The following is a 25,883-nucleotide window of genomic DNA, read 5'->3' on the forward strand; positions in this document are numbered from 1 at the left end:
GGATTGGGGGATTGCGCCCCCACGATCCAACCCCTTTGGTGCGTAGTACCCCTAAGGGAGAGGAAGTCAGGGGCAGGGTGAAAGGTTAAGCCAGCGCCATGGGAGCAGAGGCAGCAGCCTCGCCCCCAAGCCGCTTCTCAGCTACAGCGGGTCCCTGACGCTCAAGTCTCTCCCTGTCCCCGCAGTACGGATTTGTGAATCACGCCCTGGAGCTGCTGGTGATCCGCAATTACGGCCCTGAGGTGTGGGAAGACATCAAGTAAGTGGCCGGCTCCCCTGGCTGTGGCCCAGTTCGGCGCCCAGTGTGGGAGGCCCCCCGCGCTTCGCCTGGTCCTCAGCCTGCTGGCGGGGTCGCGGGCGCGCATCCTTGGAGGTGCCTCCGCGCGTCGCTCCCAGCTCGCTGCAGCTGTGCTCCCACGCTCCGAGACTGGAACCAGGAGGGGAGGGGCGGCTGGGGCGGGGCTGCGAGGGCGAGAACCGCGGAAAGGAGCCCCTAGGGGTCACCACGGCTTCCCGACCCGGCCTGAGCGTGGGAACGAGCTGCCGGCGCTCCCAGGCTCAGCAGGCCGGGCAGCTCCCACGCGTGCAGAGCCCCGAGGGACCACACGGGCCTCCGCGAGGTTCCTGAGCCCGGAGGCCTTAGAAACAAACGGAAGACTTTGGCTCCTTTATGATTTACACAACTGGCATAAATTAGGCCTTTTTGGTATGCTGAAACACGCAGGAGATTATTTCTTGAGCAACAGTGAATTAAGCGCATTTATTCATTTTTAAATAAAGTGAAAATTGGAAGTTTTTCGTTTTCCCCAAATCCCACTGCCCAGCCCCCTCCAACCCCTATCTCCCCTGTTTTTTTCTACTGTGTTGAAGACTTACAGTTCTAGGAGGTATTCTATTTTCAGTCCTGGAGCTTTGAGCCCAGTACTGGGGATGTGAACGGAAATACCACACCCACCTGACAGTTTAAACCTGTTGGAATGACTGATGGGTCAGCATGTCTGCAGGCAGGTTGACTATTTCACTCTAATAAAGTTCTCTCTCCTTTTCCCTCTCACTCTCAAAAAATTTGCATTTAACTTATGGTATAGCTGACCACCACCAACTAGCTACTCCAAAACCGTATTTATGGATTTTCGTATTAGAGCAACAGTCAGACTACCACATTGTAACAAAGGTGAAAGGAAGGGTTTCCTGAGTGGACAGATGGGAATACACTGTTATTATTCACTCTGATTTCCTGTACTTACTGATTTCATTTTGTTGTCTCAGGTAGGTGAGGCTTCCATGCTGTTTTTCCCTAAGCACATTACAATTATTAGCAATCAATTCTAACAGGCCTTATTATGCAGTTACATGATGGTGATTTCTCATAACTATCTGTTTCCATAGAAATGACCAGTGTTATATATTAAGCACGAAAATGTAACTTTTCTTTCCCCTGGATCTGTATCACTGAGCATTTATTTCATGTTTCAGAAACCATTTATATTATCCACACGGCATATTACCTATATATTACAAACAGAAGCCGAGATTTGGCAATTATGTGGTCGAATCCAATGAGAACACAGGCACCAAAAGTTACTTTAGGATTTGAATTTTCTGGCCATCTTAATACCATTATAATTTTTATTTTGCTTAGTAGACAGATATCAACAAGACAGACATCAAAAAAAGATTGTTAACAGTATAACTTAACTACCGAATTATTTTTAAGCTACTTCCTTTGTAAATTTATAAATGCAATATATATATATATATCGTCCATATGATGCTTTTGCATCTGTAAGATAGAAATTCCCAAATTTGCTGGTAGATATGCTATGACAATGAATATGCTTAGGATTTTATAGCAGAATAAAAGATGGCTATTATGATTAAACAGTCATTATGTAATTTAACAAGATTTAGATTGTATATCCCAGCCATTATCAGTTTAGATCACTGTTAAATACAGAGATGAAAAATAATACTTTAGAGTAATGTATCAGACATTTTAAAAAGTTAAAATTATCAAGAGATTTGTTTATATTGCTCATATTTTCCCAGAAAAAGTCCAAATATGTAAAGATTCAATTGATGAGAATTTAACTCTGCAAAATCAAGCTGAGAATATTGTTCCATTCTACTTTAAAAAATTATTTATTAACTTACTAATTTATCTTTAAGTAGCTTCCAACAGTATTCATAATTTGTCTAAAGGATAAAAATTCCAATCATCCACAACATAATTTTTTTGGTAAAAATGAAACAAGTTATATTGGTCTTTTCTTAAATAAAATTGCCTCAAGGTTATGCCCCTGCAAGGGAAAAACTGTTAGTCACACTAGTATTGGTAATCCAGGTGTTAGTGTTGATTCTTTATTTGTCTAAGCATCTTTTGGTGGACCCCAGCTGATCTTGGGTGTGGTTTAGTGTCTGGGCTAGAGAACATGGTTGGCTCTCTGCACTGAGGGGATTAAAGCTGCTCCTCGGTTTCCAACCCAATACCCCTGAGTAATTACTAAATGCTCCCTGGGAGAGCATTTGCTTTCCACAGAAAAGAATCTTGCTGCCTGGGGAGAGGGGAGGAGAACCTGGAGGAGTGTAATTGAAAAATGCTCCTTGGATGATTCTGGTTCCTCCTCCCCTTCCTACCCTCTGCTTCAGGGAATATTACAGCAGTCATTGGTCCAAGATGCTTTCAGTTTTAACTTTTATAAGAAATTGAGTATAGGAGGAAAAAATTTTTTTTTTGTCTCAGTAAGTACCAAACTCTTATTTTTTCTTTTGGTCTTTGAGAAACTATCTAAATTGATGTTTATACAAATTTACATTATACTTTTTTGCTTCACTAGGAAATGGCCATCCATCCTTCATGAGAAAGGATGGGAAAAGATGCCAAACATTTAATGACAAATAAAACCCTAAGTAACAGATTCCAGACAGCAGACAGAAAATTCTAAGTGGATAAGGGCCAAAAATGCTTCATTGTAAACTCAGTATCCACTTACACTCTTACCAACAATATAACCATTTCACAAAAGCTTTAAATTCCTCTTAAGAAGAAGAAAAATTGTCTAGACCAAGGGCCAGCAAACTTTCTCTTAAAGGGCCAGATAGTAAATGTTTTAGGTGTTACAGGCCAAGGTAAAATTGAGGATATTATGTAGGAATCAGTATAACTATTAAAATATAACCACTTAAAAATATTAAAACCATTGTGAGCTCTTGGACCAGGAAAATGCAAACAAGCAACCAAACCAGACAAAGTGGGCTACATGTGATCCATGGGCTATAGTTTGCTGACCTCTGATTTAGACCATAACAAATGTGAAAAAGCAAGAGACCTCTGAATCTATTTCAAAGTTTGTTTTGTTGATTTCCTTTCAATATTCAGATAGTCCTTTTAAGAGGCTATGATTTCTAAGTAATGACAAAAAAAATTATCGGGGTAGAAAATAAATAAAGTTAGGAGTGATACATCCTAGAAAAGCACCTAAATACTTGATTTCCCATCTCTGTTATCCTTCCATCAGCCCTGACTAAACTCATCATTGCGTCAAATTACTGGGTTTAATTTTAGATTTTTTTTCTTCTTTCTTTCCGTATTTTTTCTGGGTGGCAGTGGAGGGGAGCAGTTAGAGACAGGTCTCGCTGTGTGCCCAAGCTGGTCTCAAATTCCTGTCATCAAGTGATCCTCTTGACTCGGCCTCCCAAAGTATTGGATTATATGCACCACCACACCCAGCCCAACTTTAGATTTTCTAACCTCACTGAAACATACAAATTAGGAAGATAGATCCAAAACACTGAAAAATCCCAAATGATTAAAAGTCTGTAAAAAAAGTACGCTGTCCTGACTTAAATAAATCAGATAAAACGTCTATCTTTAATGAGTGTAGTCAATGTTTTAGGCACTGAGGATAGAAAAGCAATGATGTAATCCTTGCCTTCAAAAAAAAATTCTAGAGATTTCATGATATTTTAGTCTTATTATTTTGTTTTTATTTTCCTGCCTATAACTCAAATACGGGAACCTTTTGTCTGTTGGATAGCATATACTTCCAGTTTTGAAATTAATGTGTCTTTTTAAATTTGCTAATCACAAATTAATCATTATGGTTCAAATAAGGAAACACTTTGCTATAAACTAGTTATGGGACTTTGCAAGTTGCCTAAACTTTCCAAGCCTCCATTGCATAGAGGAAAAAATAATACTTCACAGAGTTGATGTAATGCATTGAATAATGTCTGCAAAATGCTTAACATAGTTCTTGACAATAGCTTAATAAATGATGATTTTTTTATTTTACTCTAGAATCAGAGTTTTTAAACTTTCCATTCCCCAATTTACTTGAAAGATATTAAGCCCTCCTTTAAAAAATATTATTGCAGTCTATATTCTATCAGTCTAAATTTTTTTTTATCACTGTAGGATAAGTAATCATCATCATCATCATTTTTCATCATTTTGTTTTGAAATGCAACATATGCTCTTAATATCCATTGTATCAAAGCAAATTAAAACAAACAAAAGAGCACATCACCATGTTTTGCCATGTTTATTCAGATTTTCATATTTTTGAAGGTGTGATTTAAACTTCTATACCTTTCTGTTGACTTGCTTAAGTAGTAATGAGCCTATGTATGTTTTAAAGTAGTAAGGATACTTTATATTATAAAGCAATTTCAAATTTCCAAAGTTTTGTTCTCTCTATAATTTTGGTTGACTGCTACAACACCCATTTGAAATAGGAAAGGACTTTATAGCTCAATTTTTTTAATAACAAAGTTGATTTTCCAAGAGGTTAATTCCCATATGTAATTACTTACTGTCCCAGAGAATTACATATAGGAAACTGAAAAGTCAGAACTTCAGCCCTTGTTCTTCTGTTGCCAGGTTTAATGCTTCTTTTAAGATATAACTGTGAAATAGGAACTAATGTAGTATACATACAAAAATGAAACCACATTTATTTTCTTACCCAGAAACTTCCTCAGTAGAAATAAACACATTAATATGCAGATTAAGGAAATAAGTATACCAGATCATTGTTAGGATCAGGATCCTTTTCTGTAGAAAGATCTGCCACTTAGCCTGAAATACAGAGGAAGGCATTGCATTGTATTGTGTGTTGGCTGATAAGCTTACTAATGTTTGAAGTTATCTTTTGCAGCTGGAACTGGATGCCCAAGTGTATTCTCCATCACATACCTGCTATTGAGCTCTTTGCATAGAGCTCTTCCAGAACCTGGACCATGTCTGTGAGCAGCATGGCAGGCACCTAGGTGATAAGGCGGGTCATCACATGATCTCACGGGGTTTGTGGGTGTTTCTTTTGAGTTTTATTTTGGTTCTGATGATCTGAGGTATCCCCCAGAAATCAAGCTGGGTCTTGGAGTCTTTATTTTCCTTGCATTCTGTGATTTTTGAGAATTAAAAAAAAAAATCAGAGGAGTACATCATTTAATTTGGTGTGTCGGAAGGATCTTTGCACATTACAGTGAGCATCAGAAATCAGAAAATCTGTATTCTCACTCTTAATGTACCCAGATCTAGTTTTGGCAAACATTTACTAAGCATTGTTATGATTTGCAAGAACAATGTCCTTTCTACTTTCTTGCCTTTCTCCAGAATAAGGGGCTCTAGCAAATGTTTCTCTTTAATGTGTTAGAAAGCTATAGTTATGGGTTGATGCTGTGCAGACATCAACAGGAAAACACACTTAAGGAAATGAATGCTACAAAGAAATCTAACTGGCTAGATCCGAGGGTGACAGCTCAGCAGACGTGAGTACTTGCAGCTTTTTCATTCTCTCCTTTGCCTGCTTGTTCATTAAAGAGGAAATGGTGGGAGAAAAAAATGTCTTTATTGTTTGTGTCTAGCAAAATGAAGCATCTTTTTCCGTGTCAAACTATATCAAAAGATAGTGAAGTTAAAGTGGATTTTATTCCAGGTAAAAGTAGACATTCTGAAGTGTTTATTGGACCTCCTTGTTACTGTGGCTTTGGTTTTGTTGCATATTCTGGTCTACTTCCCCTTCATTGTTGAATCATGAAATATGAAATTGTTAAATTTATTGAAATTCTTTGTGGTCAATCTTCAGATAACCCAAACATGGAAACCTTTCACTCAACTTGTCCTACATACCATTAGCATTCCAGCCCCATGGGCCTGTTTTTAGTTTCTCAGAAGTACTGAGCCTTAAATGTGTCCGTGTAACACCTGTGCTTGCTATGGTCTCCTTTTCTTCACCCTCCCAACCCTCCTGTAAATGTAAACACCTCTCAGCTTTGAGATGTCAAAACAAATGTCACTTCTTAAGGGAACCTTCTCTCACATCCAGACTTTTCCCTTTCCTTCATAGTGCTGTAATGCAAGAGTTTGTACTTAAGTATTTGTACTACTGATTAATGTCTATCCTCCATGACAATAGCCTCCATAACTCTTTCTAGAGTGCTCTCTCTCTCCCTCTCTCTGTATATTCAATAAAATATCAGGCTCTCTTTCTGTAATAAAAATATGGATGTTTATGTGTGAATGAAGTATCTTTCACATTTTTCATTTCCGAAGAATAGAGCACACACATATTTTTATCAAAGATTCTTTTCTGCAACCAGAATTTATGTCAGCATGGTGACATCTTCAACTACTATTTAAATATAAGCTGTTTTCAAATAGACATTTCTTTTTCTCCCAGATTTATTGAGATATAATTGACAAATAAAAGTTGTATATATTTAAGGTGCACAACTTCATGTTTTGATGTACATATACATTGTGAAATAATAACTGTAATCAAGCCAATTGCCATATTCATCACCTCACATAGGTGCCCTCTTTTTTTGTAGTGAGAACACTTAAGACCTACCCTCTTAACAAATTTCAAGTATTCACTATAGTATTATTAATTCTAATTGTTCGTTGTAATTGTTAGTAGTGACATTGCTGTGCAAAATAAACATTTCTTATATCAGCAAAGGCAGAAGATAGAGCAATATAGCAATACATAATATCAATTCCTTTTGGAAGCGTCAGAGTTCTTTTATGTTTTCTCATGTCATGTGGATATATTGGAAGGACTAAGAACTCTGTTGTTAGAATGGCAATTTCATATGTCAGAAGACAATTACTAGATTGGATTCAGGACATGATTGAATCGTTTAGCAAGTGTCTAAAAGGCAGGGATGTGTGGTGCTGTTTAAAGTCAGTGTCATAGACTCTAGCTCAGTGTTTAGAATACTGAAATTAAATTTGAAAACCAGATGGGCTCTCACCATGTCATGCTATTTCAAATGTAATATGTCACGTACATTAAACACATACCATATGGTTTTGCAGTCACAGTCCTACATGCTTTATACTCATTATCTCAGTTAATCCTCATTACCACCACAGAAAATAGATCCTTCATTATCCTCATTTTGCAAATAAGAGAATAGAGGCTTAAAAAAAGTCTGCCTCAAACACTCAGCTATTAATTATTAGAGCTGGTATTTGAACACAGATAAAGTTGTAATTATCATGTTATGTGTTTTCCTCCAAAGAGAAAGACCTATAACCTTCTTCTTTCCAAAGACAACCAATTTAGCAAGGACATGGGTAATGTTTATGTGTATTAGTACTGCCTGCTGCTTTTTCTTTTTTCCTGGAATGTTCAAGAATGCGTACAGGTGATTTTTGACAATAATATTTTTAAAGGTGAATTGACATGAAGCATACACACAAGTGTCTAAGTAAATTCATTTGTCTATTAAAGCTGCTGAAAATGGCTCAGCAGCTCAAATGAAGATTTGTAAGTTTTGTGGATATGTTTTCAAAATTGGAGAAATTACCGTTAAGGGTCTCTTGTGACTCAAAATTGGAGAAATCACCATTAAGGGTCTCTTCCTGACAATTGCATGTCAGGAAGAAACATGAAATTATGTATCAAGACTGTTGTTTCCCCTAAAACTAAGGTATGGGTGTCACTCAGGAGAGCATTTATTGTTACTGTTTACAGTGCTTGGATGAGTGAGTGAACACATTGACATGAAAGGACTGACCTTTACTAACTAAAAGGGGGTTCAGGCAGGAAGTCGTTACTGGATTTAAAGGGCCTGTCTCTCCACTTGGCAGCTCCCTCAAGCTAGAGTCTCTCCTTTGGGGTTCAGGCTTACTGAGAATCATTAGATTAGGCTATTGAAAACTCAGAGGCTATTCATGCTTCACAGCCACTTAGAAAAAAGCAATATAAAGTTTTACTTTTTTAGATGTTATATATAGTTACTATCCACAGTTTATAGTGGTAGATTTTAGTTTTAATAATGGTTGGGGACAATGCAACATTATGGTACCAATTCAGCTCACTACAATGGACCGTTCTAGGATTTATTATCAAAACGACATCTACATACTGTTTTTTAATACAGCATGTGTTCTGATAATGTTGTTTATGGGATCAATAGTATCTTGGAGCTGTCATTGTTCACTTTGATTGTTTGATCCTGATTGACCTTTTCTGCCCAAGAGCAGACCTTGTGTTGAGATTATGTTTTCAACATGCCTGTGTTCAGGCTCTCCCATTTCAAAATACTCCATGGAAAACTTCTTTAACTGAAATATAGCAGTCTTGTCATATTCTTAACTTACTCTAAAAATGGACAGTAGCTGGAGCTCAGGGTCAGAATATGAATTCAGTTTTTTTGTGTTCACATGTTGTAGTTAAGGAATATCTCCTTGTATGTGAAGTTATAAGAAATGTTATCTGGATATTTCGGACAAATTGTATACCTAGTTTTAAAAAATAAATAATAAAAAATATTCTTAGTTTGAAAGCAAATGATGGACTTTTGTTAGTAATGTTTGATTGCTTGCTTGTTTTTTTTTTTTTTTGTAGGGAGCTTGGAAACGTGTGGGGAAATCGATTTCATTAATTAATTCACTAATTTTTAAACATCTATACCTTTATTAAGCACATGTGCAATTCCAGGCACCTGGGTTAGGCACCAGTAATTACATTAAAGAAAAAAATCCCAACTTACCAAACACCACCACTATAAAAATACCAACTACCTCTTTGTGAAAAGGTAATTAGTATAAATAAAGGATCTGCTTAAATTCCAACAAATAAGAGTAAGTAGGAAGTTGATTGCTACTGGGAAACTATTTCATTTATATGTATTCAACTTGTAAACAGTTATTGTGGCTACAGATACAAAGAATGTGATTATTTCTGATTTTGTTGCCAGGTGAGAATTTGATCTTTATTTTTAAAGCTCTTAGGGGCGACAGAGCTTGTTTGTTTCTTGGCTATTTTAGTTTGTAAATTCTATCAGCGAATCTGCATACTAATTATTTAGTTTGTAAATTCTATCAGCGAATCTGCATACTAATCTGCACCTTAATTATTTGATTCTGACTAAAAATGACTAAGATTTTGTTGTCATTCTTCCCTTCTCTTCTTCCACTTGCCATTTCCTCTTTCTCCTTTTTCCCTTCTTCCTTCATCTTCTCCAACTACTACAACTTACCAGTTAGAGGAAGTATCAGGCATTAAGTGTGCGAGAAGTACTACCCTGAGGCTTTTGCATAGATTAATTCTGCTAACCAACACAATGACCGGAGGTAACTGCTGCTGTTAGCCTGTTTTGCAGATGAGGAAATGAAACACCAAGAGTTGAATCTGCCCAAACTGCACATGGGATTGGCTTAGCTGTTTATTTTCCATACTGTGTGAGGAAAGACTTTGACTTATGACATAGATGAAATCAAGGGAGTTTCTCTTTATCTAGGTTTACTTGTTAGTCGATGAAAGTGCTTTTAAACTTGAACCTCTCTAAATATTTATTATTGTCTACTGACCTCTTTCATTGAGTAATTCACTGAATAGAAAAATTTAATGCTTAAGCCAAGCAGAGTCATTGGGTATGTAAATATGGCAAGTCATAGTATTTGAAAATAGTGAAAGACTATGTTCACTTGGGATTCGGTAGGGCTTTTAAAAATAAAAATAATAGTAGTAAGCAGCAACAGAATGTAATACAAACTAGGATGCATGAAGATTGTAGTGCTGTTGGTTACTATTTGATAGATGAGCACTCTTGAACACAGTTTAATCCAATTTACTTATAGTTTATATGATATTTTTTGTCATCTAAGAAGCATTGAAAAAAATGACAGTATGTCCAAAATTTTCAGAAAAATCTTAAATTGTGGTTCTCAGGGAAACCTGTGGTTTTTCTCACATGTAAAATAAATACAATTTAAATAATAAGGAAATTGCATAATTTCCCTGTTATGTAATTATATAATTACGTAATAATAATGTAACAATGTATATATAATGCAACAATTTAAACAAAATTGGAGCTCAAAAAATAATTCTGAAAGAATGAATGAGTCTGTAAAATTTAGTGAATGTACTTGGCTGAATTTGGCTAATTTAAATTCTACTTGTCACAAAAATAAATTTTAAATTATTAGAAGTGTTATTCTTGCCTTTGCTTTTGAGGAAAGAACTTAAAAGTTATGGGATAGCAAAGTGGGGGATGCAGAGTTATGAGGTAATATTACTTGAATTATATAAATTGTTTATGTAATCTAAATATTAACTTACTTCCTAACTTTTCTTAAATTTACTGGTCGCCCTCTGTGACTTCAGGTAGCAGATGAAAAAACAGCTGTAAAGCTAAGGAGAGAAAGAAGCGTGCAGTGTGGGAAGGGAAGCCATTAAAACTTTCCTCAAAGATCAGTGGCAGCTATATTTTGCAGAGTGCTGGGAAATGGTTATTATCACATCTCTGTGCTTTCTGGAGGCTAAAACATTTGACACCATGAAGTCTGATTATATATAAATTTACCTAAAAGTTAGAAGAAAAGTTGTATTGAGAATTGAGACACAACAGAGAAGGCTTTGTTGATCAAAATTTCTACTAGCTTCAAAGGCCATATTATCTGAAATTAATTCTCTTAGTTATTACTCCTTCTTCACTGTATATTCTCCATCTCAGTCTAGTGTATTAAACTGCTTCATACTACAGAGTTTGTGATACCGCCAATTAACTTTTGCAATATTTCCAATTAGCTTTTACCCTGAAAGGAAAGAAGATGAAGAATAGGCTAGAGAAGGAAAGGAAGTGGCCCTAGAAAGGTTAGGTGTAAGGTGGTAAGGACGGAGGTTTCCTGCTCAAGTTCTTGCTCAGACGTCACTGTCCCCATGAAGCCTACCATGAACACGTATGTATATTATCCTCATATGTATACTGCATCCAGCCCCTTCCTCTTGCATTTCCACTCTCATGTCTTTATCCAGAGCTACCTCTTCCTGTAGCATCTATTGCTTCATAACATATTATATCATTTTGTTATATATCATGTTTATTGCTTATTACTTGTATCTGTCAGCTAAATATAAGCTTTATGAGGACAGGGATCTTTACCTCTTTTGTTCATTGATATATTAAAAGTGCTTAGAAAAGTGCTGGGACATAATAGGCACCCAAATATTTGTGGTAAAACTCTTCCGTCAGAAAAAAAGAAAAAGATAAAGGGTAGCCCCACATTCCCAAAAATGTAAATAGAACCCTAAGTACTTTGAATAATTCAAATGAATTCAGAGTGAAGTTTTTAAAAGAAGATTATTATTTCCTTCCATGTACTACTGTTTAATTTCTATTTCAGTCCCCACTGGGGAGCATTGACACTGGTCATTTCAGGAAGTAAAGCTTTGATGATAAGGGAGCTTATTTTAATAAAGAGAGAGAAAGGAAAGGAGCAATGCATTGACCCATGGTTAGGGAGTTTCTGAGGAAATGGCTGTTCCCCCATTTTATGCAGAGGGACTGTGGATTCTGCTTGTACCTTGTTTATTTATGGGTTACTAGAGATTGGTGAGTGTTTCAAATAAACAGAGTTTATTACAGAAATTTATGTGATTTGATTTATTCCAATTGGAAGAAACAGAATAGTGAAAACATGAATAAATTTCTACTTTATTGTATCTTTAATTAGAATATTCTGTCAGAGTCTCCAAAATTTTAATCTATAGATCAGCGTTGTTTCATAATAAAATGTTAATAGCAAAATGACAAAACATAAGGTATCCGTATCCGTCAAACTATCTATCCCATTCCTAGGAATTTGTTCTATTTTTACATAGAAGTGTAAAAAGCTATAAAGATATTCATCACATTTTTTATACTTGTGGAAAAAATAAAAACATCTAACTACCTACCAAGACTTCAATATGTCTACAATGCAATTTTATGCAGCCATGGTATAGAAGTATAATTATGGTATGAAAAGATATCCATCAAATATTCACTCAAATGAGGAGGTTTTAAAGCAGTATGTTCTGTATATAAGTATATTCAAGCATGAACAACTTGAAAATTATACTAGCAGTGATTATCTCAGGATAGTGGCAGCTTATTTTCTCTTTTAGTTTTTCCTTTCCTGTACTTTATATATATTTTTACAATTAGAAATTAGAATGCAGAAAATTTATAGTAGCATTCATCAGAGGATAAGGCAATGTTTGTGTATTACGTTTTCATAATTTTTTGATATCTCACTGACTTTTGGTATTAAAAAGACTTGAGGTCTTTGAAGAGTTGTGTTGCTTTTGTTTAACAGCTGTTTATGTTTGGAAAAAGGGAGAAGAATTTAATATTTTATGTACAGTGCTATAATTGTTTGAGTAGACATGGGGAGCGCTATACTCACTGGGAATATGTATAGTACTTTAACTGCTTAGAATATGCTTTTGTACACTTTATCTCTTTACTGTTGTGAAAGGTGAATTATCTGTTGCTTCCACTTCAGAAAAGAGAGGTTTTGTTTGTTTGTTTGTTTGCTTGTTTGTTAGCTGAGTCAGGATCTGGCTCTGTTGCCCAGGCTGAAATGCAGTGGCAAGATCACGCCTCACTGAGGCCTCAACTCTCGAGGCTCAAGCAAGGTTCTCCCACCTCAGCCTCCCAAGTAGCTGAGACTACAGACTTGTGCCACCACACCTGCCTAATTTTTTTTATTTATTTCTAGGAGAGAAGAGGTCTCGGTATGTCGCCCAGGCTGTTCTCAAATTCCTGAGCTCAACGGATCCTCCCACCTGGGCTTCCCAAAGTGCTGGGATAACAGGCATGAGCTAACCTGCCCGGCCAGAAAAGAGAGATTTTAATGCTTATGTGCTTTATGTGATTTGCTCAGGTTCATTTAGCTGGTAAATCCTGGGCTCTGAAATGCAGATCTCTGCACTTACCGAAAACATGCTTTTAAAAAAAAAGTTATGAATAAATGCAGGCAAATAAATTATATGCTCTGAAGGACAGAGGATGTTTTTAAGACTATCTGCATACTAAGGTATGGTTGTAAGACATACCACCATATGGAATTTTTCCCTTGAGCATACACAGATATAGTCATGAGTGGCAGCTGTGATAGCACAGCTTCTGAAGGAGAGAAAGCGACTAAGGACTGCCTTGAAAATATTTAAGGAGTTATTTGAGCTGCTGTGTTGCAAGTTTGCCTAATTAGAGTGGCTAGTTTCCTTTGTATTCTCTTGGCAATGTACAGGGATTCCGATGAACTGGATTGAGAGTAAGAGTTTGACATCCAAGCTCCATATATTTTTGTGAAGTTAACATTGGCAATGATATCTGGAACTTAGTTCTTTTCTACAGTTGGCCATGTGGGTTTTTTTATTTACATACATTTATGAGGTACATGTGCAATTTTGTTACGTGCATAGTAGGTGGCAATGTTTTAAACAATGGATTTCACCTCTCCTTTGAATGCTTGTTTGAGAAAAGTAATTCAAATCCTATCTAAATAAATACATTTATATAATCAAGACAACTTTTTAAAACAATTATAATTTTCTTTCACTAGTACTGTGTATGTTTCGAGCTACTGTGTTTAATAAGCTAAGGATATATTTGAAGATTTTATCCGTCCACTTGGCATCTCAAACTTAGTATGTTTAAAAACATCTCAAACTTAATATGTTGAAAACATAGCTCTTGACCTTGACCCCCGTCCGCCTCCAATAAGTCTTTCCCAATTCAGCTACTGGTGACAACATCCTTTTAGTTGCTTAGACCAAAAACCTCAGTGTCCTCCTTGAGTCCTCTCTTTTCATACCCTGTGTCCAATCCATAGCAAATCATGCTGAATTTACCTTTAGAATATATATGAGTTTGAGGCACTTCTTACCTGCTCCATGGGTTCACACCTTTCTCCTGCCTCAGCCTCCCGAGTAGCTGGGACTACAGGCGCCCGCCACCACGCCAGGCTAATTTTTTGTATTTTTAGCAGAGATGGGTTTCACCGCATTAGCCAGGATGGTCTTGATCTCCTGACCTCGTGATCCGTCAGCCCCGCCTCCCAAAGTGCTGGGATTACAGGCGTGAGCCACCGCGCCCAGCCCACCAACACTTCTTATCTGAATGTTGGCAGCAGCCTCCTAACTGGTCTCCCTCCTCTGTCTTGTACCCCTTTGGTCTGTTTTCAGTGCAGTAGCCAGGTGAATCCCTTTAACCTAGATCAGTTTATATCACCACTCATGTCACAATTGCTCAAGCCCTTCACCTCTTTCAAGTAAATGGCAGTTATCCCAACGTCCAACCAGGCCAAGCACTGTAGCCTCACGTTACCTCTGCCACCCATTCCCTGATAGCTACTTTTCCCCCTCCTCTGTTCCAGCCACGTTGGCCTCTGCTGTCCTCTGACACCCCAGGCATCCTCCTGCCTTGCCCTTTGCATTTGCTCTTCCCTCTGCCCAGAACACAATCTCTCTAAATTGCTCGTGGCTCACTCTCGGAGCTCCTTCAGACTTTATTCAAATGCCAGCTTCTCAGTGAGGCCTTCCTGGCTGTTGTACTTGAGCTCTCCACTGCTCTACTCTGCTTTATTTTTCTCCAAAGTATAATACTTACCATTATATGTTATTTATTAATTTTATGTTGTGTCTGTCTTCCCAGAATATATGTGTTGCAAGAAGTCAGGGATTTTTGTCTGTTTTACTAAAGATTGTACCCCTGGTACCCAGAACAATGTCTGGCACCTAATAGGGACTCAACAAAACTTGCTAAACATCTATTAACCCAAAAGTTATTTAATTTATTATATTTAATGGCAGGTATTGTATTGAGCAGTAGAGTACTATGTACTGTTAATCTTGCTAAAATATACTTAAATATATCATTTTAATTTAGGGAGGGGGATATGACATCATTTCTGCTCTCTCACTAGAATTTTAGGTACATGATGCTGTTTAAATAAATTTGCCCAAAAAAACCAAATTCTATTTCAGAGATAAAACCATTGTTTATACAATTATTATACCTATAGTAGCTATTTTTTTTAACTTCAACTTTTCTCTTCTGTCTCTCTCTCTTGTTTTTGTTTTCCAGAAAAGAGGCACAGTTAGATGAAGAAGGACAGTTTCTTGTCAGAATAATATATGATGACTCCAAAACTTATGATTTGGTTGCTGCTGCAAGCAAAGTCCTCAGTAAGTTGAATGCAACTTTCCTTCTTTGGCCAAGTTACACGTAGAAGCTCACAGAATGCGTGGTTCAAGATCACAACACAGGGTTACACAAGTGGTGCGGAGCATTTATACAACCTGCATAGTTGTGTGGTGGACATCCACATATCATATTAGGCTCAGGCTATGCCAAGTCTTATTTTTCCTTTTACAAATTCTTTAGAGAATAGAAAAGAGTAAATGTGCTCTTCTTGTTGTTTTTTGAGACAGGGTCTGGCTCTGTCACCCAGGCTGCACTGCAGTAGTGGCCCAACTCCGGCTCACTACATCCTCTGCCTGCCAGGCTCAAGTGATCCTCCCATCTCAGCCTCCCAAGTAACTGGGACTACAGGTGCACACCACCATGCCCAGCTAATTTTTTGTATCCTTGGTAGAGAGGAGGTTTCATCATGTTGTCCAGGTTGGTCTTGAACTCCTGAGCTCAAGTGATCTACCTGGCTCAGCCTCCCAAAGTGCTGGGATTGCAGGTGTGAGCCTCCACGCCAGGCCCAGTCCTTTGTCTCCTCCAACAGAAAGCCATGTATTCAGGAAGGAAAGAAAATTATTGATACTTAATGTAACAACATCAGTTGTGGTGTCAACAAAATGGTAGTTATTCAAGTATAATATGTGTTTCTCCAAATCTCTTGCAGTCACAAGTTATATTAACTATTGGTAAAAGAAACATGAAACTGAGATATACCACAGATAAATATCTCTCTAAAGAAGGCAAAGTTTTAAAAATTTCATGGAGAAGAAGTTGTTCTCAAAGTAGTATCTATTATTCCCACAGTGCTTAATTTTTAACTGGGCTATAGTTTGGATACAATAGAATGAAGCTTTTAGCTTTGCCACATACAACTAGGAAAGCAAATACTATCTATAGTAGAATAAAAATTGTTTTAAAAGATTGGCAAATGTTTAATATTAACAAGAAAAATATCTAGCCTCCAGCAATTAAAATTGAAACAAACATGAAATAACTTTTTTTTTATTATCAATTTGGCACTCTTAAAAATTGAAATATCTAGTGTAATGATGGAGTACAGTTAATGGGAAATCATACACATTTTTAATGTGATAGTAGTTAAGACAACTTTTTTGGAGAACAATTTTGCCTCATGAAAGCCTTTTAAAAAAATATTAAAACCCTTCAGTAATTTTTCCTAAAGAAACTATTAGATCTCTTTCCATTAAGATTTATGTATGTGTTTTCATGTCAGAGTTCCATATATTATCAAAAACTGAAAAAAAGCCTACATTTTCAATAAGAAGGGATTGGTTAAATAAATTATTGCATCCATATGTTGAATAAGATAGCAATTAAAACTGATACACAGCACTTTGGGAGGCTGAGGCGGGTGGATCACTTGAGGCCAAGAGTTCGAGACCATCCTGGCCAACATGGTGAAACCCCCTCTCTACTAAAAATACAAAAGTTAGCCAGGTGTGGCAGTGGGTGCCTGTGGTCCGAGCTACTCGGGAGGCTGAGGCAGGAGAATGGCCTGAACCTGGGAGGTGGAGGTTGCAGTGAGCCGAGATGGTACCAGTCCACTACAGCCTGGGCGACAAAGTGAGACTCTGTCTCAAAAAACTAAAAAAAATTTGATACAGAAAATTTAAGTTTTAGGAAATATTAATGATTGTTTGTTAAGAAAAAAGCAGGACACCAGGGTACATGTTATATGTAATCAAGTTATTAAGTATACATATTTATATAAAGACTTTTGTATCAAAATATTGTCATGTGCATTCTTGATTATTTTAAAAATCTGTGTTTTTTGGAAAAAAGAAGTAGTATATCAAATATATGCTTTAAAATGATCGAAATTGAGTACAGGGTGAGTATCTCTTGTCTAAAACTCTTGGGACCAGAAGTGTTTAGGCTTTCACATTTTTTTTGGATTTTGGAATATTTGCATACCCGTAAGAAGATATCTTGAGGATGGGATTGAAGTCGAAACATAAAATTCACTTATGTTTCATGTACACCTTATAGACATAAGCTGAAGGCAATTTTGTACAATATTTTAAATGATTTTCTGCATGAAACAACATTTTGACTGCAATCCATCACATGAGTTCAGGTGTAGAATTTTCCACTTGTAGTGTCATGTTGGTGACCAAAAAGTTTCAGGTTCTTGAGTATTTAGAATTTCAGATTTTCAGATTAGGTATGCTCCACTTATAATTTGTAATAGAAGCTGAAAAACTGGTTGCTTTGCTTGTAAATGCAAATGTACACCATTAACATGTTTATACGTTGTCTTCTCTGATTTCATTGTATTGTCCTGGCGGGATTTTTTTCATATGATCTATGCTTGCCATGCACAAAAATTGAAGACATTTTACATTACTTAATAAACACTTATCTTCATTCTTTCTATTAACAATATTTCACCTGTTATATGCTTTTTTTTCCCCTCTTGAATTTGTAAAATAGATCTCAATGCTGGAGAAATCCTCCAAATGTTTGGGAAGATGTTTTTCGTCTTTTGCCAAGAATCTGGTTATGATACAATCTTGCGTGTCCTGGGCTCTAATGTCAGAGAATTTCTACAGGTAAGCAATTTGAGGTCCTATAGTTAAAAGTTCTGTGTTTATAGGTCTCAAATATAGACTCTAGAATACTTTTGTTCACTCAGCTGTATAAGAGTGTCTTGCTTCTGAAATGGAATCATAGTGACCTTTTTCTAATTCACATAAAATCATAGTTATTGGAGGGTCTTGAATACATTTTAGCATTATATTTTTTCTTTAACTTCTGATTGCTGATACTGAATATGCAAGTTGTAAATTAATGTTCCCTGAAAAACTCCAGGTGGTCTTTTGTGATCTGTTCAACTGCCCTTTTTTTGGGGTAATGGCTATATATCCTAGTGATTGTGGTTTTATGTGTTAGACATTTCATAAGGCCTTATTTTCTGTTTACAAAACATTCCTAGTTTGTAGATATAATCAAGCAATGTATCAGTATTTATGAAGTTCTACCTGGAGCTCAATGTTTAGGAAAAAGTAGTAGGGTTTTCAGGTGTTCTGTCACCAAAACATATTTAAGATCCATTATCATGAGTTACATATTAATTAATCTACTGTACAAGGGAAAACAGGAAACAGTTCAAAGTCAGTTTCAGGTGAAAAAGATAAATAACGCAATCACAGGCCTTTGTCTTATATTCTTGTTAAAGTTACCTTAAAAGATTTTACTAGTAAATTACACATTAGATGAGAGACTATTTCTGGATTGACTATACTATTTTAAGCATTGGCATTTGTGAGACCCTCTTCTTGAAATGTGTTAACATTGAAAATTATGTAGTTGTTTGCAAAGGATATTTCTAAACTGGCTGCTTTCATCAGCCAGATCTTGCTGGAAAATGATGTCAGTGCAATACTAGCTGAACCGAAGCCCAGTTTTGAGGGAATGTAAACTACTTTCAATCCAGCTGCATTATTGATTTAACAGCCAAAATAAGAACTTTAGTGTTTAATCAAAATGTCTGTTGTTTACATAGTGACATTTTTCTTATAAACTTAAAACAGCATTAAATCAAGTTGGAAACTGGTTTGCAATCTCCTGCCATGGATTTACTAAACTACTGGTGTCAGAAAAAGCTGCCACTTCCAAATGAAGTAGCTGCCAAGAGATATTTAAATAAAATTGAACAGGCAGCATTTAATGGGATTATTTTAAATGGATTAAAGTTTGATACTTAAATGTTTTGGGGGATTTTGGGTTTTTGAATACATATTTCACTTTTTAGTACTTTTGTTGGCCACTATCAACTTATAGCAAATGTTCAACTTTCAGTTGTTCTGACTTATAACTCTCTCTCTCAATGCCCATGTTTACATAACAAAACAAAGATTCAAGTGGTTTTATTAATTCTTTTTTTTTTTTAACCTCTACTTATTGTGACCATCTGCTAAGCTTGTTATGGCACAGTAAGAGAGCAAGCGGCCTTTTAGGTGTGTTTCTCTGTATTCCAGAACTGCTTTATCCAATAGGACAACCACTGGTGCATGAGGCTACTCAGCATTTAAAATGAGATGTGCAAGCTGGGGAGTGGCTCACACCTGTAGTCCCAGCTACTTGGAGGCTGAGGTGGGAGGATCACTTGAGCCTGGGAGATGGAGGCTGCAGTGAGTGAGCTATGATCACATCACTGCACTCCAGCCTGGGTGACAGAGGTGAGACCCTGTCTCTACATACATACATACATGTATACATACATACATACATACATACAACAAAGTGCAATGTGCTGCAAGTGTAAAATATACACCAGATGTTAAAGACAGTACAAAAAGAATAAAAGATGGCTCATTCACAATTTTATATTGATTTCATGTTAAAATGATAATATTTTGGATATATTTGGTTGTATAAAATGTAGTTAACATAGCTTTAAATTATACACAATTTTATTTTATTTCTCTTTCAATGTGAGAGTGAAAAATGAAGAAACTAGAAAGTTAGAATACTGTAGTTTTCATCAATATTTTACATTATGATTCAGTTCTTTTATTTTCTCCTGGTTTTGAAATTATACATTTTAAGGGCAAATTGAATATGTTAAAATACTGCTTTTCTAAAAAGTAGATATTTATGTTATCATTAGGCTGATTACACAGAAATTAAATGGACTTTTTCTGTGTGACTATAAAACAAAATCATTAACTTTCATACATTGTTTTAACATACCAGCATACATATAAAGATTAATGTTTTTATTACATAAATTAATAAAATATTCTTTATGGTGACTTCAACTCTTCACTAAAAATTTAAAGACTTTCTTTCTGTTTCAGCCCTGGTTTTAATCAGTCACCACATCTTTAGATTCTATTTCCCAAATACTGAGCTTTGGGAATTCTGCCACTTTTCTCTATTTCCCCCACACTTCTTTGGGAGAGTCTACCATTATCTAGAGGTTGGATGGATTCCCTGCTTCTCTTCATGACTCCTCCAATCTCTTCTCCATCCTATAACTCTAGTGCTTTTTCTGAAATGCAAATGTATCTCGTTGTATCGTTTTCTTGCTTAAACTCTGGAGTAATTTTTTATTGCTCATTGGAAACTGTCAAAATATTTAAAACAATTGAAACCTACATCCTTTCTGCATCTTTCCTCTCCCTCTCCCCCAGTCCAGCCAAACTTAACCTCTTTAAGAACCTTGTATTTATCTTGTTCCCGCTATCCTCTCAGCTTTTCCACTGTTCTTCTCTTTGCCTGGAACATGGTTCCAGCACTTTCCCCATAGATAAATTCTATTAATTCTGCAGGTAAAATTACTCTCCGGGAAGGCACCACTCCTCTCTCCAAGCTCTGCCCTATCCTAGTCACGGTAACTAACCTCTCTCTTATTTTCATAGGACACTCTATTTCCCCAGCCACAGTAGTTTTCACACTGCATTATCATTCCCATTTGATGGACTGAAATGTAAACTTCAGGAAGCCAGAGATCATGTATAATCTCTTAATGTTTGTACCTTCACAGATGCAATCTCTATATCTGAGAATAAATGAATATCTCTTTTTTAAAAAAGTGAATATTTGTTGTTTGTGCAAAAGCAGAAAACACACAATAGGAAGCAAACACACCAATAGATCAAGCTGAATTATTTGACTCAGGATAACCCATTTTGAGTGAGACTCTGTAATTTTTTTTATTGATGAATCATAGATTGAAATATAAAAGAAGAGATACACTAGACCAATTTCCTTTTCAGGTGAACATACTAAATTACTGTTTATTATTTAATTTACAGGGTACATTGCTTGTATCTGTTGACACTTTTAAAATGGTCATTCTAACATTTCCATTTTAAGCTTTTAGGGAACACTAAAATAGCTACTGAAATCATAACATGGGAGACTATTTGATTATGCCTTAGCTGAGCAACTCTGACTCACTCATCATAGCAAGCAGAATTTCCTTGGAAGTTGCCTGTCCACAGCCTCTCAGTTGGATACATTATTAAGAATAGGTCTGTCTTATATATGTATATACCTACCATACCATTGTTTTTACTTTTCTTGAAATAATGGAAAAAAAATTCTAAGTACTAGACACAGCATATAATAGGCAATTAATGATATAGTCTTTGAATAATAGAATTAATTAATTCTGAAGATATGTATCTTTATAATTATTTGGTCCAGACTGTTTTATCAGGATAATACCTCTTTTGCTTAAATTTTTTATTCAAGGACATACTGTATAGATAATATCTGTGGCTTAGCTCCAGAAAAATATTTGTTTTCTCACATGGAGGTTATCATTTCTATCCATAGTTGACTTAACGAATACTAACATATCTTTCCCCTTGAAAGGCTTTGGTGCCAATATCCAATTCATGACCCTGCTTATGCAGTCTCTCCTGTGCTTCCAAATTCAAGTTTAAAAATTTTGCATTATGCTTATTTTAAGCCACCCTGAGACTTTAACAAAAAATAGCTAGAAGTCCTAAATGGATAAAGTAATAAAATATAAGAAATATTTTTAGCGATAACTTTGTAGAAATACTCCTCTTCTCTAGGCATTTCACAGTTTAGAACTGATTTTTTCTTAAATCACCAGTGAAACCATCAACTTGTGGGCTGATGAAAAAAGTAATAATCTTTGGCATTTATTCTTTGGTTGATTTAATAATTGAAAATATAATGTATCAGAAAGAGAAAAAGAAATAAGACATTTTTAAAATTTGATTTTTGGATCTTATATATTTTACCTGGATATATTGTCTTAAAGACAAGACCATATTTCAGTAAGAATTTTGTCTAGTTTTTCCACTTTTTAATTCGTAAATTGAGAATAAAATGTGTGGTTCCATGCTATTGCTATAGTCAATTTCTTTTTTTTGCGTTTTTCAAAATTTTTTTATTATTATTTTGGAGACGGAGTCTTGTTCTGTTGCCCAGGCTGGAGTGCAGTGGCGCAATCTCGGCTCACTGCAAACTCCGCCTCCTGGGTTCACGCCATTCTACTGCCTCAGCCTCCGGAGTCGCTGGGACTACAGGCGCCCGCCACCACACCCGGCTACTTTTTCTTTTTTTTTTTTTTTTTGTATTTTTGTATTTTTTAGTAGAGACGGGGTTTCACCGTGTTAGCCAGAATGGTCTCGATCTCCTGACCTCATGATCCGCCGGCCTCGGCCTCCCAAAGTGCTGGGATTACAGGCCTGAGCCACCGCACCTGGCCGCTATAGTCAATTTCTATCGGAAGCTTCCAGTGTACTGATGAAAAGACTGCAAAGAATACAAGGGATTTGAAAGCTTCATAAGAAAATAGCTGATAAGGAATGTTCAGTTTAATGTTATATCCACCTTAATCCACGCTCACCTCTACTCTCTAATATCCTATTGCATTATGGCAGATTATATTTTCCCTAAATTACTGCAACAGTCTCTCCCATCTCACATGCATTTCTGTAGTATGATTTTGCCTCTTCCTTGCAGGAGGTAAAATTCTCTTTTCCTTGAATCTGAGTTGGCTTTAGTGACTATTTAACAATCGAATGGGGCAGAAGTGAGATATTTAAACTTCCTAGGCTAGAGTACAAGAAGTCTTGGTTTCCTCCAGGGTATCTTGGAACAGTTGCTGTTGGAATGGTAACTCTAGAAACCCAAACACGTGAAATGAGAAGCACAAGCCACATGGAGAGGCCACGTGTAGACTGGCAGATAGCAGTTCTAGCTGGGCTCTCAGCGAAGAGCTAGAAATAACTACCAGCCATTTGATTGATCCATCTTGGAAAACCAGCCTGCTCCGGCATTCTGATAATTTCAGCCCAGTTTCCATCTGATTCTGTCCCGAGGGTAGAACTTTCTAATTTAGCCAGACAACCCACAGAACCATGAAAGATAACAAATAAATTATTAAAGTTGTTTGACATTCAGCTATGGATAACTAGACCACTACTCTGTGCATTATTTTTCCCTTTATATTTTATGTCTGTGTTAATATGTGTGTATATGCTTGTACAATGAGTCAAGAGCTTTGAGAAAGTTGTGTTTGATAAGATAATCTATTACCCCTGGGAAAAGGAGCCACGTCAGTCCCAAACAGGGATACGAATTCAATTTCAATGGTATTACATTGTTATTACATTATATTGTTTTTACCTCTCTGACAAATTTACAGAGTTAAAATGCAATTAAAATGAGCAGCGAAGGCTGCCAGATTGACTATGAAAATATACGTGGGCAAATGCAACTTTAGAGAACAGTTAGGATTTAAATTATGACCTAATTTAAATTAGAACTCAGGTGAATAGTTAGATCAACGTTCTTTCATTATTTGCTGGAGACACTGGCTTCTTCAACTAACCTTGATATGGTGACAGTTTCAGTCTTTCACTCAACTCAGATATATTTGAGTTTATCAACCAGCGCCTCTGTTCAGCCTGCAATGGGATTTTCTTCAATTCCTGTTGGCTCCAGGTTTTGGCTTATTAAATACAACATTGTGATTTGGCCACCAGGAACAATCTGAGATTGATGACTGATCTAATTCTTAAATGTTTGTGCAAAGGGTTATTTTAGGAATTATGAGGATTTTCCTGAACAGCTGTAAAATTCTAATACTTCCCTAAATTATTTATATTTCTTAAGAAAAAGCACACCATTCACTTTATTTTTAACTTTGGAATTTCAAAAAGAACTGTTTTCTCAGCGTCTACAACGCCAATTTCTATAATCCAATAATAAAAATAGTTTTATTTTTTAAAAACTTGTGAAGGAAGATAAGAAATATTCCAGAATTGTAAGGCTTTTCAGTTAGAATAACTGGTATATATTTTCATAATTTTTCAAAATATTGATTAATTGTTACATGTAGTATTATATAGACTGGATCTTTTTTAACATGAGTTTAAAAACAGTAGAATAAGAGAAATATTTTAACTGTTTTTCTTTAATTAAAATATTTCCTTGGAGAGGATGGTAATGATAAATTGATATAGCTTTAAAGCTATTTCCATTTAAATAATTTTAGTGACTCTGGTACAGTTTCTTTTTAAATAGAGATTTTCGGTGTTTCTTTTAGAAAAGAATCTCTATATCTTTTCAGTTGGAAAGCTATTTAATTCTCAAGGAGCAGCTCCAGGAAGAAAAGGCAGGAAAAGTATTATGAAAACATTCACTTCCTACTCCAATCTCATGCTATTTACTTTGGTGTTTCTCATCATCTAGGGTTTGATATTCCATTTTACTTAGGTCTACTTTGTTTAGATGTTTTATCTTCAAATTCCAAAATGACTTTTTTCTTATAAAACTTAACAAAATATTTTTTAAATTACATGACTCTCTTTAAAGAATGTTTGTGTTGGTCCTATTTTTCAGAGGTGTGAGGGAAAGAAAGAAAGGAAATCCTATACCTCATTCTCCTTCACTGGAAAACAAAAAGAGGTTTGCAATGACTGATTTTAAAGATTTCTTGCAGATCTAAACTGCAGTGATATTCTCAACACAGACAACTCCCTTCTCCCCATCCACTAAAACAAGGATTCTTGGAGACTGAAAATGTTTTTCTTTAAAACATTCAAGGCAAGGTCTTACTCATTTCCGTGGATCCTTTAAAAAATTTAATTAGATGTCCTTGATACAGGAAAATCAGGTAGTTGACTTCTGGGGACTTTGCCTCTGTAATTATGTAAGAACTTATTTTTGGCATGCATATTACAAAAAGAAAATGTGCATTTATTTTGAAACATTCCAAGATCTTTAAAAATGTGACACTTTATTACTCAAAGGAATGATAAATTTTCTTTTGTTTTCTAAATCTGTGAAGTGTACTACATCTGAAACTCCAGTACAGTACCCCAGAATACCAGAACTAATTTTTCTTTTATAAATGATAAATGCAAGGTGATAAAATAAACTAGACTGACAGGGAGCAGAATTCCTGAGTAGAAAAACCACATTCATTTGCTTGTAGAAAAACAATAAAATGATATTAGAACATTAAGAAATGAAATTATGAAATTAAAACCTTTAGGTATCTCAAGACGTCAAAATAGATGAATGGACCTACTCTCTATATTTTTCTATATTGATTTTATGAAGCCTAGAAGAATGAATCAAAGCATATTTCAGGTTAACATCGTTGTTTCCTGGGAATCTACTTGTGCTGCAATATAAAAGTTTACATGTTTTCAGTGTCTTTTTTACTTTCATACATATGGACATACTTCTTTGCAATCGGCCACACAGCTCTTTACTTTCTGTAAGTGCTTCTGTGGGTATATTTAGAAATAACACAGAATATCAGTTTTGATATGAAACTCTTATTCTCCAGAATACACTGTTAGAGCAATGTGGATGAACTATCATCTTTGTTTAGATAGCATTATCAAAAGTAGAAAGGGTTTCCTCTTGGCCATTGTAAGAAT

At 35.8% G+C, this 25,883-nt stretch overlaps 1 protein-coding gene across 2 annotated transcripts in view; it reads left to right on the top strand.

The window, feature by feature from the left end:
* GUCY1B1 (guanylate cyclase 1 soluble subunit beta 1) overlaps positions 1-25,883 on the top strand; it is a 50,201-nt gene that overhangs the window by 590 nt on the left and 23,728 nt on the right. For both annotated transcript variants that reach the window (XM_024246279.3, XM_002815242.6), the window contains exons 2-4: positions 186-259; positions 15,373-15,473; positions 17,932-18,050. In XM_024246279.3, the coding sequence (XP_024102047.1) occupies positions 186-259; positions 15,373-15,473; positions 17,932-18,050 (294 nt within the window). The remainder of the gene's footprint in view (positions 1-185; positions 260-15,372; positions 15,474-17,931; positions 18,051-25,883) is intronic.

Source organism: Pongo abelii, chromosome 3 (assembly GCF_028885655.2).
Source record: "Pongo abelii isolate AG06213 chromosome 3, NHGRI_mPonAbe1-v2.0_pri, whole genome shotgun sequence".
In the NCBI taxonomy this organism is placed as follows: Eukaryota; Metazoa; Chordata; class Mammalia; order Primates; family Hominidae; genus Pongo; species Pongo abelii.